Below are 20,108 nucleotides of genomic sequence, written 5' to 3'. Positions count from 1 at the left end.
TCACTCACTCACAAACTTTCACATTTATAATATTAGTAGGATAGGATGACAAGCTATACCGGGCAAAGTGATAATTATTATCGAAGCTTAATTATTTATCACTTTGTCCGGTCATTATGAATATTGCTACATGATCGTTGGGCAATTTGATTACAACTGATTCTTGGCCAGCTGAAGTTTGATTCATTCAATCGGAAAGTTAGGTGCGACGACGACGAGCGCAGCGAGGAAGAGCGTGTTAAGTTCAATTGTGACTAAAACAAGAGAGAAGCAAATTCTACCATAGGATAACTTACTTTACAGATTTTGGTACATGTTTAATAGTTTCATTAAATTTTATGTAAAATAAATAATGTTTTGAGACATATTTTTTATTACTTTACCTAATAGGGGATAGACATTATGTATACTTAATGCCCGGGAAATTTAATTAAATTAATAGTTTTTACAAAATAGTATCTCATATTGGTCATTAATTTTTCATAATGCCCGGGCATGCCGGGCATTATGACCGATTTATCACTTGGTCCACAACATATAATACATTATATATTTGACGCTATGGCTGTTAGATATTTATGTCCTTGACTGTACCTACTCTCATGTTAGTTGTATGATTAAGAATAGGATCCAAGAGTATGGTTAACTTCAAAGTTTTACGAGGCAGTGTATAATTTGAATGCCATGAGGCGTGTTTAGAGGTTAATTTTATCTTATTTTTATATTGGTAGATGTTACGTTTTAAACTTTCGTGATTTTCACTCATAGTCAAAATACCACAAACGGGACTTATCACGCTAAAACACACGAGTAATATTTACCTTGACGTTTCAACCACATTACAATAAGGTAGTGTACACGTCTTTGTCCAAAGTCGCGAGGCATATTAGGACACCCAACGATGTCGTTTCCATCCAAACACCGGGTGTTTATAAGGTTGAATAAGTCAGCTATAGCCGAACATTTATTGGAGTCAGGACCAAACCAGTGGATTGAGCTTCACAATCCCAAAATTCTAACGTTATCTCTACTCAAGAATGGTACGTGAAGCGGTTGAAATAAAAAGGCAGAAAAATTTCAACCGGGACGATGGATATACTTGCATCTTCGTGGAATCCTGTTATATATAAGTGTCGGCGTCGGGATGAATGTTCGGACGGACGATCGGACGTTGTTAGTGGGTAACAAACAAAAATGACCAAGTGCGGGTAGTTTGAGATACGAGTGCCGGTACTTTTATGATGCTGCTAGTAGTTCGAAGGACTCGCACTGCTAGGCAGACTTGCCACCCCACACTTCAGTCTACTCGTGACCACGGCCACTGTAATGTGGTCAAAACGGTCGAGATTAAATATTACTCGTGTGTTAGCGTGATAAGTCCCTTTTTATGGTATGATAGCTACTTTTGTGCCCATGCAATATGTGTTCATGCAGTTCCTCCACCTCCACACTGTGAGAACACACAAATCACACAAATCCATCTATCACCACCACCACTTTACACTGACGCGTTTCGAACTCAACCAGAGCTCATCTTCAGAGCAACAACCGTTCAGCATGCTACGGTGTGAAATTTGGCATAGATGGACCTAAAGTAATGCAGAGGTGCACTAGGGAAAAGATTAGAGAAATAGAAAGAATAGGAAAATATCTCAACTTTGTTTTTTTCTTTGTTTGTTGGGGGTCATCTCTGAAACTATTAAGCTGATTTAAATAATTATTTTATCAATAGGAAGATACACTATCCCTGATTGACATTAGACTACTTACTTTAAAAAAAATTACAAACTTTCCGCACAATAAAAATAAGTTTCAATTTTGAGGCAGATTTTCAAAATTATTTCAATAATAGAAAGCTACAATGTGTCTCTAATCGACAATTAAGAATATTAAAATAGATCTTAACAGTAATTCATGTCCCGCGGGAACTTTACAATTTCTCGGGATATAATCCTATATCGTGTATGAAGTCGCGGGCAAAAGAAACGCGTAGTATGTACTTTAGCGTTTTCTAAAATTCCAACCCTGAATCAGCGAAGCAGGGTTTCAAAGTTGGTAAGAATCATAATTAATAACGTATTATTTGCACCATCGTACGTAATCGTACATAATTAATAACGTAAAATTTGCACCATCTGTCTAAAAAAAAAACTGTCTGTATTTGTATTTCCATATAATCCTCCGAAAAATTAATCAAAACACGAAAAAAGGATCGCAGAAAGTAAATGTATGTTACTCCAAATTTAACGCGAGCGAAGCCGCGGGCAAAAGCTAGTATTATAATATAATTTTAACTGGTTCCCCGCGTTACAGGCGAAGCCTAGTGCGGGGACCCCTGGTAATTCTTGTCAACCACTGTATATTTTTAAATAAACACATTTTCATTTTCATTCATTTTCATGTGTAAGATATCTGCATGTCAGTCTTTAGCATCGTAGTTACTTTCGCAAACAGATACCTACTGCGTTTTTTTTGGCAGTTTTTTTTCTTTTCAGTCATAAAACGGCTAGAGAACGTGCAAGTTAATCTATCTGACATCAGTAACAAGGAGGAGCTAATGAACGTCAGCAAGTCTTTGAGAATTCAACAGGAAATGACCAAAACCCTGGAGCACCAGGTAAAGGGCACTTAAACGACGTGTGAATGAAGGATATATTTTAAACTATAAATTTGCTATATGTTTTTCTGGGAACAGACATAATTATTTAGTATCCAACAGGATCAGTACTAGGTAATAAATATAAGTGAACCGCCAGAACGGGACAAAAAAACGAGACAGAGCAGGATGGCGCTCTACAACACCATTTTGACACGTTTCTCCCAAACACCGCATTATTTCTCTGGAATTTTAAAGCAGTTCGATTCTTTGACCTTGGGAATCTCGAAAAACTTGAGAAAATATGATATTAGGAGTGTACATTTTGTATATTAAGCAAAATAAAATCACAAGTTCGAATTTTGAGCCAAAAACGAGCGATCTATTATCTATGCCAGTGTTGCCATTCAGGGAAAAAGAAATCTATTCATTATCCTGCATTGCAGTCTGTAAAGCTCTTTACCCATTCATTGCCGCGCGCCAGATTAGGTACGCTGGGCTTAGAGTCATGAAATTTGGTATGTAGATAGCTGAATGTCTGAAATAACACATAGGCTACTTTTATTCCAATATTCCCACGGGATAGTTGTTCTTAACACAACACCTCAATGAAGATTACGATATAAAATTAGGGATCTCCCACAGGAATTTTGTAAAATCCCGGAATTTCAATTGTAACTACCAGATCGAATAGTTTACGCGTGCGAAGCCGCGGGTAAACTCTAGTACATATATAAATTTTATTTGGTTAGTATGAAACACAACAGTATCAGTTGAAGACTGCTTCTGACCAGTTGAAGAGATACTTGAATGTGATACATGGCCAAAGCGCGACCCCGAAGACGGTTGGCGACGTGATTAAACACTTACACGAGGAGATACAGGTACGCTAGTACAAGTATTAGATAATAAGCTATACCGTATTTGAAATCGCCCGGCAGTTGGGGTCATAATAGTACATTGTACATTAAGGGGCGTAACAAGGGAAATACTAACGAGAGTCTATTTAGAAGCCCCTTATAGCCCGTGACACACATAAAGATTTTCATCACATTGCTAGGAAAAAATGCAAAAAATGACATTATTTTGTGTCCAAGCACTTCACAGCTCGGCAAAAGAAAGACGCTAAGAAAACAACTGAATAAAATAATGGCTACCCACTAATATAGGAGCTACAATTAAATTCGAAAATCGAAGCTCGTGTCGTAGTCCCTCTCATATATCTATTTTCGAATTGCGTAGTAGCCGTCCTGATTGTCACTTTTTTCGAGTCGTCTACCATAGACAATGCTAAGCTAATTATTCCAATATGCCATTTGCAAAACAATTTGATACTTATAAATTTAAAATATTTAATGATTCATTCAATAATTTTATGGTGTAAAATTGGGTTATAGCTAAGTTTTAAAGATGTGAATCAGTGTTTTTCAACCTTTTTCGTGACACGAACCCTTTAGTATGAAGACATATTTCGCGACCCCCCTACTCGTTGTTTTTTTTTCATGTAAGTATTTTATTTAATGCCAAATATAATTAGTTAACGTTTTCTTAACAAATATATACTGAAGTAGTTTTCGCCCCCCAGGGGGTAGCGACCAACAGGTTGAAAACACTGATGTGAATAAAACGTTGGCTGACTTGAAACCTCTTTAGTCTGAAATGACGTACCTACTTTTTAAAACTAAAGCCATAACTCCCTTGAGAAGAAAAACAATACGTAAATCCATAATTCCCGCGGTAACAATTGAGGCCATTGTCCTTTAGTATACAGGCATGTAATAACATCATTGACGAGCAAGTGTGATGAAAAACATTATTGTGATGCGCACTAATTAGGATGTGCGCGCAAAAATCTAGACGTAGGTTACATCGAAGTTCTTTCCGTTCCAGTTGAGCGCTGGCATTAAAATGATTTGCATGCAGCATGACCTAGTTCCCCAGGAAACCTTTATGTATTTAGTAGCTTCATTTATCTATTCCGCTAATTAAATTTCTTTTATATTTTATAGTTAAACAGTTATCTCGTTAAAGAGAAATTACCCCAGGAAGCCGCGCATCTACAAAAAGAATTGAATATAATGCAAACTATTGCTATGGAGCAGCATCCAACTAGGTCGGACTTGATGAACATACAAGACAAGGTAATGTTTACAGCAGAGGTCTTAATCTAACTTACTTGCAATCACATTCGTTTTCACCACTTCTTTCTGTCACATGGTATAAGACTAGGGTGAAAGAGATGGGGAATGCGATCGCGAACTGACGCGCGTTAGGCAATACGACCCCAAGTCAATATGGCTTAGTATGCAGCGTACTAGAGGCGTAGAGCAATGCGGGCTTCCTACGGAAGGGAGTAGCCATTCGCCGCGTTCCCCTCTGTCAAAGTACAAGCCCAACTGGGCATACGAATGTTATAAAACAAGGCGCGCTCGGATTTCAACCTAGACCGAATTGAGTCGCGCGAGTGAACGCTGCAGTGCTAAAAATGCCGAATTGTTCAGTTTTCTGCTGTAAAAAGAGATCTGGGACGTCAAGATTGCAAAAAGATGGTGTTACATTTCACATGTAAGTAAATTGTTATCGTATTATTGCTATTTAATTACATTTAAACTACAAAGTCGTACATTTTTGTCGGATCCGTTTACCAACATTGAGTCCGCTTATCTGTACAAATTTCGGATCGGTCAAGCGATAAATCCGACTTTTCGCCGATGAACAACTTATTGTTACTGTCAATGTGTGAGTTTTGAGACATCTGTACACGAATTATTAGTGTATTGTTGGAGTGACGTTGTGTTAACGTCGTTATTACAGTCAGTAGTTTTTTCTTTTGCATGTAAGTGTGCGGAACTGCACTTGTGTGCACATTTTCCTCCGCAACAAACGCCCGAACTATTTTAAAGGTAATCTACCGCTAAGGCTACTCCCTTCCCGTAGGAGGCCCGCGTTGCTGTAAGACTTGAGTCTACATACGTTGTCTAACATACAGACATTCGTCATCTCTCCTCATCCTATACCTTTTGACAGAAAGAAGCGGGGACAGCGATTGTGATTGCCTGAACATCCCCCTTGCAGCTGCGATTAATCTTTCTTCTTTCTTCTACTATATGAAATTCTCGTGTCACAGTGTTTGTGACCAAACTCCTCCGAAACGGCTTGACCGATTTTAATGAAATTTTTATGCATATCGGTAAGTCTGAGAATAGGACGTAAACTATTTTTGATACTTCTACGCGGACTGAGTCACGGGTATTTAATATGTATAGAGTCTAGATACATATAAATATTTTCATTACAGTACGATTACTTGGAGTTAACACTTGACAGATGGGCGTGCCTTCAGTCAATTTTCAACTTTGACGTCATACAAATAAAGCCATTTTTAGTATACTTACCGCTACCCACGTTTACAGATTATGTAAAAACTATTTTATTTGTATGACCTCAAAGTTGAAAATTGACTGAAGGCACGCCCATCTGTCAAGTGTTAACTTCAAGCAATCCTACTTTAGGTACTTTTATTACACGTAGCAAAGGACTAACTTTATGAAAATGGAATAATCCCAGACATAATAATAATATGGAAATTTGGTTAAACTAAAAACAAACTCTAGCTAACGCCACTCTGCAAAAAATAACATCTGCTAAAAGTATTTTTCGTGCTCCTAGCTTAGTCTTGATTCCTTAATGTAAATGTAAAAAAAGTATACCTAGTCAAAGGCTAAAATACAGTTGTAGCTGACCGAAGTAGGTACATTTATTGGTATATAAACAGTGATTTATGATTATATTTGTTATTTAAAAAAAAATGTACCTACTTCTGGATAAGCATACATACGTGAATCTCTGATATGTTGTAGTAGTAACAATATAGAAGAAGGCTAGAGTTGAGCAACATTGCAAAATATTAGGTACTTACTACACTAACTGATTTAAGACAAAACCTTTGAAATTTATAATGCAAGCAAAAAAGGAAAAAAAAATTGTCTTCCATATGCATGACTTTTTCTGTAGATAGCTATAGTGAATAGTGAGATGGAGCAGTTGGTGCAGCGACGGCTGGCGTCGGCGGGACCGCAGGAAGACAAACTGGCTCCCTTCCGTCAGCAAGCAGCCGTCATCCGCCGCAATAAGGAGGCCAGCGCCGCGCGCGCCGACGAGCTGGCCGCGGCATTGCGCGACCACGAGGCCACGCTCGCCGATTTGCAGTCGCAGGTGAGGCAGTTAAACACAAAACACACACAAGACGGGTGTGGGTCGGGAGTGAGGCGGGCCTATTTTTGTGGTTCTATGTGTACGACATCACACTGCGACACCCGCGGACGACGTTTTGATTCACGACGATATGACGTTTTACACACGCGTCCATACATGCAGACACATAAATAGGCCCACCGCAACCCGATCCGACCCGCTCTCGAACCGCTGCCGTCCTGTGTGTTTTGCGCTTGAGTACAGTGTCAGCTGGCGTTGGCGGGACCGCGGGAGGACAACTATTGACGTTCTCTACGCAATCATCCGTCATTCGCAGCAACAATGATTCCATTCTCGCGCGCCAGTCAGTTAGTAGCGATCTATGTATAGTCGCCGATGACGACGACGTGGACACAAGAAGTACCAAAGACGAGGACCTTGGACTATACGGGTGGTACCTTCATACTACTACATGGATCCCAGATAAATTTTACTTGTTCAAGAAACAACAAAAAAGATTAATATTACCTCTAGGTCTCGCTCTAGCGAAAGATAGTAAGTAGATTTGGCAGTTTGAGAAGTAAGTCATGATGTCAACCATCACTTTTTAACGCTCAACTTTAATAAGAGAGAGAATAAAGCTATCCATCTTATTTGCTATCGATTTTTGCGCTTGACACGAAACATAATTAGGTACTAAAATTAGTTAATTAACTTTACGAAATACCGTAATCTCATTAGCATTTCAACACGTGCACTCTCACTGCGCGGAACTAACGCTAGTCTCGACTTATTCACTGATGTGCTTGGAAGAGCTTTATTAACAGTTCTACTTACAACAAAGACTCGGAAGGGATTAAATACAAATGTAACTGATAAATAATTAGCGTTGTTTATTGAGAGGGCGTGGATGCGATGCTATCCTTGTATGTGTACTTAAGCCACCCCCGACTACTTCCGCCGCCATTAATTATTCAACTCATCTACCTACAAATGGTTTAATTCCTCACATGTTCCTTTATTCTACGAGTAAAATAGAATTATTTCTTAAAAATATTAGTGTAGGTATGTTCTTTTTAATTTACAGAAATGTATAAATATCACAGTACCTAAATGTGCTCTAAAGAATGATTTGTTTATAAGTATAGTATAATTGGCAACTTGCTTATTTCTTGTTTATAGAATTACAGATTTATTTGATTAAGTCTGGTGGAAAAACAACGTAGGATTCTTAAGAATACTTAATACAATAGAGCTATCGAAGTTAATGAAATAACTCTGCTCGCTGCTAAGTAAAATATTTCAGAATTATAAATCTATAAAGTAGGGCAGTAAATAATTGTTTTGCTAGAGTTTTATACTTATTCCAATTGAGTAACGTAAGATTAAAAGGTTGGGTATAATGCTTTGTGTGTTTTGCTTATTAACTTAGCTATTCATTTCTCAAATTACACTTTTAAGGTTATGATCCGAGTTTTGTATTAGTTATATTTCTCCATTGCCTTTCTCAATAAAAATATAAACGCCAGCAGTTTCGAGTTAAGTAAATTGGTACTACACTGATTGGTGGTCGAGAGATAATTGAAATCTATAAGAAGTTAAAATTTATACGTAGGTATTGGAGCCTCCATGAAAGAGGAAGATATTTCTCTCAATTTCCAATAATCGGTCATTATGTCGAAGATCCGACAGATTCGACTACGAGTAAGATAATACTGGAGCTGTCGTCAAGAGCGACGTCTTCGTTTTCCAATCAATATCTCGTTAGGGCCAGTTTTTGCAAATTAAACCACCTCCGTGACTAAAAAAGTACCTATAAATATTGAATGGCACCAAATATTGCAAAAGTTAACTGCTAAATTGAATCTGAATACTTATATCCAACAATATCATTGGTTATTCAGGTTCGAAATCTCCTCGGGGACACCGTTCTTAGAGGTGAAGAATTGAAGAAATACGTCAATTCATTACGTACAAAGAGTACCGTGTACAAGAGGCAGCGAGCCAATCTTTCAACGTTCAAGGTAAGCGTTGTAGGGGCTTTGTTAACTTCTAAATAAGCTTTCTGAACGTAGTGATCATATTTTAAAAATAACTTGAAGTGAAATATTTAGAACGTCTTTCGCATGCAGGTTGAGGCAGGTATCCTGACTCGTACGCTACACATTTTGAGCGCAACTGATCCCACTGTGGAATTGGCTTTGGTAAATCACAAAAAACTAAAGATTGAAGACGACGAAGCATCAGAAAAGGAATTAAAATCTACCGATTTGGCCAAAAAGTCTTTACACGACTTGTCGCAGGTAAAATTATTTGCTTTTCGCATGAGGTTTTCTTGCCCTATTTTCTTAGCATTAAATATGATTAATGGATGATTTCAGTTAGTAGCTCAAACAGCCCAAAAGTTGTCCCAAGTGCGTCAAGAGATACAGCCGCTGGCAGATAAAATAAAACCGATCAAAGAACAATTTCAATCAGTGCAACAACAATACGATCAGAAAAAGAGGGTTTACGAAGCCACGGCCATTAACATTACTTCGCAAATGGAGCCATTCAAAAATCAAGTGAAGGCGTTGACTGACCAACTGAATAGTAAAGAGGATGAATGGAAAAACTTGCGGCAAAAAATAACAAAAGCGGAAAGTTTACAAGAGGTTGTGGTGTTCGAGATGAAAAACTCAATGCTATCCCCGCGGAGGCCGTCCAAAACGGAGGCCTTAATGAAAAAGGTTGCTGACATGGAACAGATTGTTAAGAATTTGGAAGAGGTGAGGCAACAATAATTTTTAATGCGCGGATTTTGCTAGCTTTAATGCCGTTGTGACAGAGTTGTTGTTTTTACTATTGATTGACCGTACACTTCCTTCCTACTATCCTATTAATATTATGTGTAAAATGTGTAAGTCTGTTTGTTTGTTACCTCATTACGTCTAAACCGCTTAACCGATTTTCCGTAATTCGGTAGGTATACGGATAGTTTGAGTCCCGGGGAAAAACATGTGGGATTTTTTTTATCCCGGAAAATTGCATAGTTCCCGCGGGATAGAGATAAACCTATTCTACGCAGGTGAAATCGCGGGAAACTGGCCAGTATGTTATGAATTTATAATTAAGCAAATGACGTACCTAATAAAAGGTGGGAATCTATAATAGTAGATTTTTCAACAGGGACTAAAATAAGCCATAATGACACCAGATGTTCAGCCACCCGAGCAGAGCGAAGGTGGCTATAGTTCGAGTGGCATTTTGGTTGTTTAGTGGCATTATAGTTGTGCTTCACTTTGAATGCGAGGAAAAAAACAATGTTCTATTCAAAATTACAATATTACTTTTTACGCTCGACTAATGGACAGAGAACATCTGCACAAAATTAAAAAAAAAGAAGATATTGCGTTGTTTTTCTTTTCTTTTATTATTTATGAAGTGACCCTTTAAATGCTTGCATATTTATCCAACAGTTTCAAAATTAACTAATCTATTAACTAATCCTTAATATAATTGAATAGATTCATATTCGTAATCATTAATTGTTTTTCACGAAATTAAATAGTGTTTTTTTACCTATGTATATTTTTGCACAGTTGTCATTTTGAGGTTATTTCCACGCCCTAAAAATCCTCCATTCACAAACACCGTGATTGGCTGTTTAGGGGTTTCCAACTTAAATTAAAAAAAAAAACTTTAATCCCTTGAGATTGATGAGGAGCTTTATTCCCGATAGGCAGATACTAAAGTAACATTTTAAGAGCAAGAGAAGTGAAAAATTCCTTCTGTGATCTGCTACTTGTAACCCAATCGTAAAATTTGCAACAAGGGGCTTGACGAAAATACCTTGATATTTTGTTACCTGACAACTTAATTTAAACTAGAGTTGATTAGGAAACCTATGTTTATATCATTAACAGGTATTTTGATCTACATATTATTTGAAGGGTCCACGGAAAGAACATGTCTAGTCACCTTAGCAACTTTTTGAGTTATACTTAGTACTACGGTTACCATTTCTTCAAAAGTAGAAAAAATGTATATTGTTTTCAGATATCTATCTATATTTAATTCAATGGGATGTACTCGTAGTTATGCGAAAATGTTCCAAACCGCAACAATCTTTTTTTTGATTTTGGAACTTGTTTCTGTAATATTAAGGGGCTGTTTCACCATCCATTGATTAGCGTTAACCGACGGTTAAATGTGATGCCGTCTCCGTCTATTCGAACAAAACAAATAGACATCACACCTAACCGCCAGTTAACACTAATCAATGGATGGTGAAACAGCCCCTAAAAGTGAAATTAAAGAATAACAATACATGGTCCTAGGTAAGTCTTAATACTTTGCGAGCTCTACATTTTGTCATTAAAATCTCAATTTAAAAAAAAGGTAGGCACATGAGAGTAGTGACATGTTCTTTCCGTGAACCCTTCATTTACATTTGTTTCAGGAACAAAGCGTGATCAGTTCCCGGCAGGGGGTGGTGGAGGAGCAGACGCGGCTGTGGGAGGGCGCGCTAGAGCTGTTGCGCTGCAAGCTGCGCGCGCGCTCGCAGCCGGCCGCGCGACAGGCGCGCATGCACATCACGCAGCACTCGCAGATGCTCACGCTCACATAAGGACATCATCTATACTAATATTATTCATGCGAAACTGTGTGTGTTTGTCCGTCTCTCACGTCGAAACGGAGCAACGGATCGACGTGATTTTTGGTATGGAGATAGTTTATGTGCCAGAGTGACATGGCCTACTTTTTATCCCAGAAGAATACACAGTTCGCGAGGGTACAGTGCGCGATAAACGAATTCCTCGCGGGCGAAGCCGCGGGCAAAAGCTATTTTTTTTTATTTGACTAAATGGTAAACGAGCAAGCTAGTGTATTTATATTTCTATCTTCGTCTACTTCTATTTCAAAGGAATAAGCTACAGTTATTGTGATTTCAGAGAAGAATAATAATAAGTACTTGTACATATTTCCTTGGCTTTTATTTAGGTGCTTAGTTGTTCTGTCGTCATCCGATCGCAAAATCCGGCAGATCATGCAATTTCTAGGCATATCATGAAACGCCACCATTTAGTAATATGCCTAAGATTTGGCCCAGGTATATCATGATGTGTCTAATGAAAAATAGGGTACATTGATGAGAGCAATGTATTCGTCGATATTCCTAGCTACATACCAGGCACATCGTAAAGTACTTGCTTTCTTGCCTACTGGTCACTGTCACTGTCATTTAGGTCCTGGAAAATAAAGTACGACAACGATTGAAGCGAAAAAGTGTTGGGCACATTTACGACTACACCGCGCGAGCCGAGCGAGCGAAGCGGGCGCGCCGCGGCAGTGGCCGGTGAAGCCCACGACCAAATTAAGTTATTACCTAATTTACACTAGTAAATTCATGAAAGTCCAGCGTTTCATGGTATGCCTAGGATTTCATGATCTGGCAAAACTTACGATTGGGCGTCGACAGTTCTGTTCTTTCCTCACACTTTCGTTTCTTCTTCAATAATGGAAACAATTTAAACGTAAGTTGTAGGGTAGAAGTACTGGTTTCGGCCACCTGAAGACCGTTTTTGGCCAGTTGACATTTGAAGTAATACATAAAAAGTTATAGTATTAAAACAATATTTTTAATGAGTTTTCATACGTTTATACTGAAATTAATAAAGTATGTACCTAATGTTTTATTACTATACATTTATTTCAACCGTACCTATATTTGAATAATAAACGGCACAGGGGCCACAAACAGTACTTCTACCCTACTTGCTACGACAAAGTACTTCGTGATCCGGATTTTATCATGCCTTTAGGGGTAAAAGAAAAAGAGCAGAAAATTTCGCATTTGATTTACGTCCACAAGTGTATATAGAATTAGATCAGCATATTTACACGAGATCTCGGTGACGTGTGTGTTTTGAATAGGACGCTACCTGCGTCCGGCGCCGGGACGTGCCGCGGAGGATTGCGAAGCTTACACGAGGACACGGATTTGAATACGACGGGAAAGCCAATTTGAAACCCAAATATTTTACCATCCTGAGGATAAATAAGCTACCGTGCGAGCACCTTAGCGACAAACGGACAATATTCATAAATCCTCGTATAAATCCACTCAGAACTAGGTAGAAAAAGCCTATAAGATTACGGTATGCTATATATGTCCACTAAGTTGATGCTAGATTTACGACTTTGCTGTTTTTTATAGGGATAATCCCAACGGTCTGCTCACGTTTTACGAGCCACGGCGAGAGTTGTTTATTTCCCATTCAAAGTTTTGCCAAGTAGATACTGGATACTACTTTTTTGATTTTTTGCTTATGGAACACTATCTTTCGTTTGGTGCTTGAATAATTTCCGAGTATTAATTATATTATGTTGTAAGTGTGAACATGGTAGGCACAAGAAACGATTAGGGATACAATCACCAATGAGAAAGTAAAGCAAATTGGTTGATTGTTGTATTTTATGTTTTATTTTATTTCCAAACTAAACACCAAATGTCATTTTAATACTTGATGGACTTAGAGTTTTTACCACAAGAAAATTAGGTCAGGTAGGTTAGACCAGCGACCCCAACAGAAATAACTGCCATTATTATTATTAATAATTATTTGGTTTTATGAGTTTCTATTACATGTTATGTTATGAGTGTTATTTTGTTGTTATATCTCGTATTAGGTACTTACCACTGACACAAGTACTCATTAACGCTTGACACTCAGCCCAAACTCTTGTAAATAGAAAGCTCCAATTATGGTAGGTATAGGTAGTGCCACGAGAGTTGAAGTGAATGATTAAGCACACACTTACATGAAGAACTGACTTTATAAAATTTTATAACAAAAAATAGAACCGACTACAAAAAACCATGAATATAATTTTCTACCAGTCTGAAGTCGGTGCCTCAGCAAGGTAAAAACGGATACTTTAATCTAATGATATCGCCTACGGAAGACGGGCTGTAATTTGATTCCGTGTAATGTCACGCGCCACGCAAGCGCCTCATATGACAAGCTTTGAGATGTTCATCTGCAATGCAAATTATCGCCTATATTTATGGAATCATCCTACAAGAATAAAATTATGAATGTTAACTAAATTTGTAAACTATTTGGTGTGGGTATTATTTTTTGTTATTGTATTTATTGAAAAGTATCCAGATTTTTTAATTTTTTAAATGGGAGCAAAAATCCGATAAAAAGGATTTTTTCAGTCCTCTCTTCAATCAAGCTTCCCTCCCACTATCAGAGACTTTTCATGTGTAGGTAAATAAATACTAGTTCACCCCAAATAACTGAACACCTAGTAACCTACCCACCAATTTTCCAAAATACAAATCCCTAATTTTGTTAATCTTTAAGGCTTTGCGTGAATTCCCACTTTATTCTAATTTTAATTAAGCAATTTTTTATTCTACTTTTAATTATGATTAATTAAGTTTATTAAAAGCGGTAAAATCAACTAATTAATTAGTAAGTTCAATATTTAATATACAGAGAACTGTGAGACATAGCAATTTATTTGCATATTCAAAGCACCTACTTTCGAGTATCGAAGAAGATAGCATTAGACATTCAATTAGCGTTTGGCGTTATACATATTTGCTCTAGTAATTAAATAACTAAGGTATAGTCCGCATTACTACAGCAATCAGCATATAATATGGATACATTAAGCCATGTTAATGTGTTTAGTTAGCGCCTTAACAAAGACAGTTTACAAACGTTTCGAAACGTGAACATGGATAATTAAATTATGCACGACTGTACCTACGTCTCTGTCGCACGACGCGTGTCAGTGGTTTCCAGTTAATTAAAAACCAAGTCGTGCGCATTATTCGGCGGCACGGCCACCAAAAATACATTAACTAATTTTAAGATTGTCGTTAATTAACTAACGTATAACGGCTAGGTTACACGAGGACCGAGCACTAAGACAGGATAGTAAATTGCGCTATTACGTTGGGAGATGGCCCCATCGTTATATATTTGGGCTCTATTTTTGAGATAGCTATGCCTCTACTCCTACGTCAATTTATATAGCCAGTCACAGTACTCGTAGTGTAACACATATGGGAAAGTCTGGAACTATAAGACATACGAAGATCTATTCTTAGGAACGATGTCATCGATTTTAGTAACAAGAAAAACTGCATAATTAGATTAAAAAAAAAACTAAAACGAAAAAAACACGAAACAGGTCGTTTTGAAAAAAAAACTTACATTATTTATATTTGGATACCGAGTGTGGGTCATAAGCAATAAATGCTACTATAAAGCACGATATCTAGAATGAATAAAATGCATTGTTTTCATATTCTTTAATAATGTATGTTTTATTTTTCAAAACGTCCGGGTTCGATTCCCGATTTGAGTAACTTATATTAACTTGTACTATTATGATTTCTGGTTAAACCCGCGGGTTCATGGTGGATGTGGTGGATGGGCTTCTGCCAACCGAAGCGACTGGATGCCTATGTCCAACAGTGGACGTCCTATGGCTGAGATGGTGATGATGATTATGTTTTCTGTGTTACTATGAACTTAAGGTAGGTCTTGAAATATAATTTTGAAACTTTGAGTGGACATAATATTGGTGCCCTTAACCTTGGCTGTAAGGACGATTTTGTTCCCTCGCTCGCTACATAGGCATGTCAGTCGAATAATACGAATAAGTAAGTAATAATACCAGTAAGTACCTACTGTTTTTTTTTAACTCACTAAGTAGTTCTACCTGCTTAGAACTTTCTAGCAGTGTAGTCATCTAAAAACTTTGTATCAAGACAGAATAGGTACGAAGCTAGCTCAGGCCACGTAAATTACTAAATAATATACTAGTTTGGACCGTGTAAACCAGGCATAAAAAGCATGTTGTTAAAATGTTTAGCTAGGTCCAAAGTTCTAGCACAAGTTAATTTGATGTTGCTTATCGGTTGCGAGCATAAAGATACACAGTTTAAGTTAATGATTTTATTGTTGATATTATTTCATGGAAATAAATATTAACTCGAATAAAACTTAAGTGTGTACAGGCTTTTAACGTTTAAATTCCTTGCTTAAAAAGGCATTTTTTTTAAATTATTAGGTTTTCAGCGTAATGAGGGTTTTCACAGAGGCGAAATATCGCTGGATGGCGTTAGTACCTATCGTCAGGTCCGTTTGACATTTGACGTTTGCTCGTGATTGGTGAGATAACTAAATGAGCCAATCGCAAGCAAACGTCAAACGGACCTCACGATACTAACGCCATCTAGCGATATTTCGCCTCTGTGAAAACCCTCAATAATTGGGTTCTGTCCATTGGGGACAATTTTGTCAATGTCTAGTAAAATACAGTTTTAAAACCTGTCACCCATTGTACAGTCAAGAAATATTGAAATATTTAATATGAGGTATAATAAATCGCGGATGATAGGGCCTGTGCGGGAACGCCCGCGCGGCGTGCTGTTTCAGTAGGTTTCAGCAGAGCAGAGACTCGCCTCACACAGCGCTGCCAAAGTCTAAAGAACTTACATTTTCTTACACTGTGGCGCTGCTCTATTAGATGCTTATTAGATGACATGAAACAAACACGCACCGCGGCCGCCCGCGCTCCGTGCACGCGCGGGTATACAGCAGGGCTACTACGAAGCACGAAACTCGAAGTTCGGGTCGTGCGGTCTCTCTGACACTTATACTATTTAATACGAGAGCGAGAGAGACGGTACGATACGAACTCAAGCTTCGAGTTTCGTAGTAGCCCTGCAGAGGCCCTCACAGTTGTATGACAGTTCCTGTCCGCTCTATGGGCGCAGCGAAGATTAACTTTTTGATTTTGTTCTCGACACTACTTTGAAAAAATCTCATATGTCACAGAATAACTAATAGTATCTACTACCGTACAGAAGGGACTCTCTCGAACCAAAGTCAAGTTTAGGTATAAATCCTTAGATGAATGATTGGTCTCGCGAAATTGAAACTTATCATGTAACACGATCAAACTTATCATGTTACACGAGCGTTCATATTCCGTTGTTAAGAGCGTTCAGTTTCCGTTAGTGTTTAGTTTTGTAACTAAGGGACCCCATACATCCCTGTATTATTATTATTATTTTTTTGTATTTTTTTTTATTTAATTGTGTAAGTACTGTAGTTTTTAAGTATTTTATTTGTAATTATTTTATGTTGAAAAAATGACTTTCTGCCATGTTTCTTGCGGCGCATTCTTCTTGGCAATGATGGTCTTTCCGAAAGCGCTGGTAGTTTATAAAAATGATGTGTAAAAGTGCCCATTGCGGCCTATTTACTAAATGATTTGAATTTGAGTTTGTTGGGCACCGTTGACTCGAAACCGGTTTGGCGCCAAGAGCACAGGGTACCCGCTCGCCGATGAATAAAAATAACAGTCGGTGTATGGATTCAATAAAGTACCTTTAATAAATAAGTAAATATACTTTAACCTACATGACAACAAAGCATGACAATGATAACTTACTTATCTACCTACTACCTTGGCCTACTACAGATTTCCGTATTGGGGGAACCATGTCTTAATATTATTTCTGACCAACCAATTATAGTACATTACTGGAGAGGTCGGGAAGTAGGGGGTTGCCGGCTAAGCAGATATAGACATATAGATAGGGATGCGAGGCCGGCAACCCCACAGCAAACGGCAAACATCAGCGGCGGGCGGCTGCGGGCGGTGGTGCTGGGTGTGTGCGTGCGCCGTGTCGCAGAGCGCGCGTTGAAACAAAAGACGGTCGCATTGCAAACTTTGCAACTCATACAACTGTATGAAATCTCTTTGCAGGCCGCTAGAGTGACCGCGCGCACGCAGCTGAGCCGCAACGCGAAAATTCTTTTTTCGCCTCAGCACCTCAAACAGGCAGGTTTTGCTATGAGAAATCAGCACTCCGTGAGACAAAGTAACTTTTTCATTATTTTTTTTAAATGCTGAGTACAACAGGATTGGGTCTACTCACTGAGTTCCAAATATTTGAACTTCACTTTGATCTGTCACTTTCACTTCAACACGAAAAAAGCGAGAGATAGGATCAATCAAATGTGTTGATTACAATCTTAAATTAAATGTATGGTATTAAAAATATATCGATACCTAAAAAATTACATGACAACGAAATATTTCCAAAATGTAAATTTTCCCGATCTTTTAATAAAGTATGCAACCTCGTTGCACGAAAGCCGCTTCTCTTGTTTTTCTCTACAGTTGGAATAAATAGTTGTCAAATTGAATGAATTTGTAAAAAATCTATTTATGTTTATGTAATAGAAATCTAAATCTTAATAAAATCATATTTAAAGGTTTAATAATAACATTTATAATACATTATACGTTTATTGTTCAACCTTCTTATGACCCAAAAATGAGGCTTTTTGCGGTATTAAAAAATAAGTATGACATATTTTACAAGAAGTTCTAGGTTCAAATTACAATGCATGTTATGAGTACCTATGAGATTTGTATTGTTCTTAACTTTCTGGAGACTTTTTAAAGATGTAATCGCAACTATACGTATCATTTTTGAGTAAGGGTTTTAAATGTGATTATTATATTTGTTTCTTAATACTCGGATTATATTTAAAAAATTGTGGTTGTTTTGTAAACAGGTAGGAACATGTGGTTTTATTCTTATGTTACATTTAAATTATTTTTTCGCTGCTGAGGTGAAAAATTGTATGTGTCACACGAGACCAAAGTTTTTTTGCATCTCGTGTGTTTGAATCCCTTGCTGCTCTCAGGATTCTAACCTAGAATCACTCGCTAACGCTCGTGATTCAATTATAGAATCCTTCGCTTCCTCGGGATTCAAATTCAACACTCGCATCAAAAAACAACTTTGCTCTCTTGTTGCACAAATAACTATTATCACTAGATAACTACAAACATACGAAACTATTACTAAGCATACTTCGGAAATTAGAGAAGTAAAGAGAACGACCTTTCAATATCATTCGGAATGTTGAAAAATGATAATTCCGATTCCTTCTCTTATTTTTTTTTATACATACGTAAACACAACAATATTACTTATACGAATTATATCGTTTCGCAATCACGCGCGACGCGTCCAGCATGCGAGCCGAGCGGCAACCTCTGCCGTGCGCCTAATGATTAGGCGCTTCGGCCGAACGTACCTAAACTGCGGAGTGTCCACCCCCATATGTCAACAAAATTGAACCTTGACATAATGTTCATAAAGTTCAATAAGAAAAATTATCTATTTTAAGGTACCTACGAGTTTTTTTTAAAGTAGTGACGATCTGTATCTATCGTGCCCGTGGAGAGTAGACATTTTGTTATGTCTAGGCGATTTCTTCAGAATCGCGCCATTGTCAAAAATACATTACTTGTTGTATATTTTGACTACTCACTAAAACCTTATTTATGTAGGTAGTCTAGTTGAGATTGGCTGTTGATTTTGATTTTCGTGAAAAAAACATCTCAATTACTAGTTGTTCCTCGCGACTCCGTCCGCGTAGACGTATGAAAAATCGTTTACGTCCTATTTTCCGACCTACCGAATATACACAAAAATAAATCGGTCAAGCCGTTTTGGAAGAGTTTGGTCACAAACATTGGGACACGAGAAAGATGTACATCGGAATCAAGACGCATGACATTGTAACGGCACTGTAGTGGATAGTAATTAATAACACGTTTTTAAAAAAATAGTTATTTGTTATGCAAGGCTGGAAAGTAACTGTTTGGCACGAGTGCTTATATTAAAAGCCGAGCAAGCGAAGGATTCTAGGATCAAATGAAGAATCCTGAGCGTAGTCGAGGGTTTCAAAGGCACGAGATGCTAAACAACTTTACAGCCGAGCGAAACACACAATTTTTCATCTCACGACAGCGAGAAAAATGTACAGGGAAGAAAATAAATTGAACACTATTATAAATCAGTTTCCGGTTATGCTAGCTAGCTTATGCCAATGGCTTCTTCTAAATCGCAGAATTCTCATCCCATGGTAATATAAAATACATCCACGTTCTTGTCTCCATAAAAAGAGGGAATTTCGAAGTCTAAGTATAAGTTCAGCTTTATAAATCCAGGGTTTGGGTTGGACGTTGATAAGTGATTTAGCCAGTAATTTTTACATTTAATTATGCAAGTAGCTAAACCTACTTAAAATTAAAATAATTATTAGGTGACTACTAGAATTGGTAATACAGTGTGACCTTTTTCTCTCCGGTAGGTGCGTTCTGAATTTGACCACATATCTATCTACCTATCTGTCGTTATTTTTTTGTGAATAAAGACGAAAAAACTTATATAATAGAACAAAATGTAAATAAATGTTATCTATTTTTTTTTTGGTAT

General features: G+C 37.5%; 1 protein-coding gene across 1 annotated transcript in view; it reads left to right on the top strand.

Moving 5' to 3' along the window:
• The window catches only part of LOC141428200 (intraflagellar transport protein 81 homolog), a 31,863-nt gene extending 20,109 nt beyond the window's left edge, over positions 1-11,754 (top strand). Inside the window, exons 4-11 of the mRNA XM_074088029.1 lie at positions 2,496-2,617; positions 3,349-3,480; positions 4,606-4,737; positions 6,611-6,811; positions 8,695-8,814; positions 8,923-9,093; positions 9,172-9,558; positions 11,232-11,754. Of these exons, the coding sequence (XP_073944130.1) occupies positions 2,496-2,617; positions 3,349-3,480; positions 4,606-4,737; positions 6,611-6,811; positions 8,695-8,814; positions 8,923-9,093; positions 9,172-9,558; positions 11,232-11,399 (1,433 nt within the window). The 3' untranslated portion in view covers positions 11,400-11,754. The remainder of the gene's footprint in view (positions 1-2,495; positions 2,618-3,348; positions 3,481-4,605; positions 4,738-6,610; positions 6,812-8,694; positions 8,815-8,922; positions 9,094-9,171; positions 9,559-11,231) is intronic.
• The last annotated feature ends 8,354 nt before the right edge of the window (positions 11,755-20,108 follow it).

Source organism: Choristoneura fumiferana, chromosome 5, assembly GCF_025370935.1.
Source record: "Choristoneura fumiferana chromosome 5, NRCan_CFum_1, whole genome shotgun sequence".
Taxonomy (NCBI): domain Eukaryota; kingdom Metazoa; phylum Arthropoda; class Insecta; order Lepidoptera; family Tortricidae; genus Choristoneura; species Choristoneura fumiferana.
Note: the sequence above shows the minus strand (reverse complement) of the source record. Positions and strands in the feature narration are given on the sequence as shown.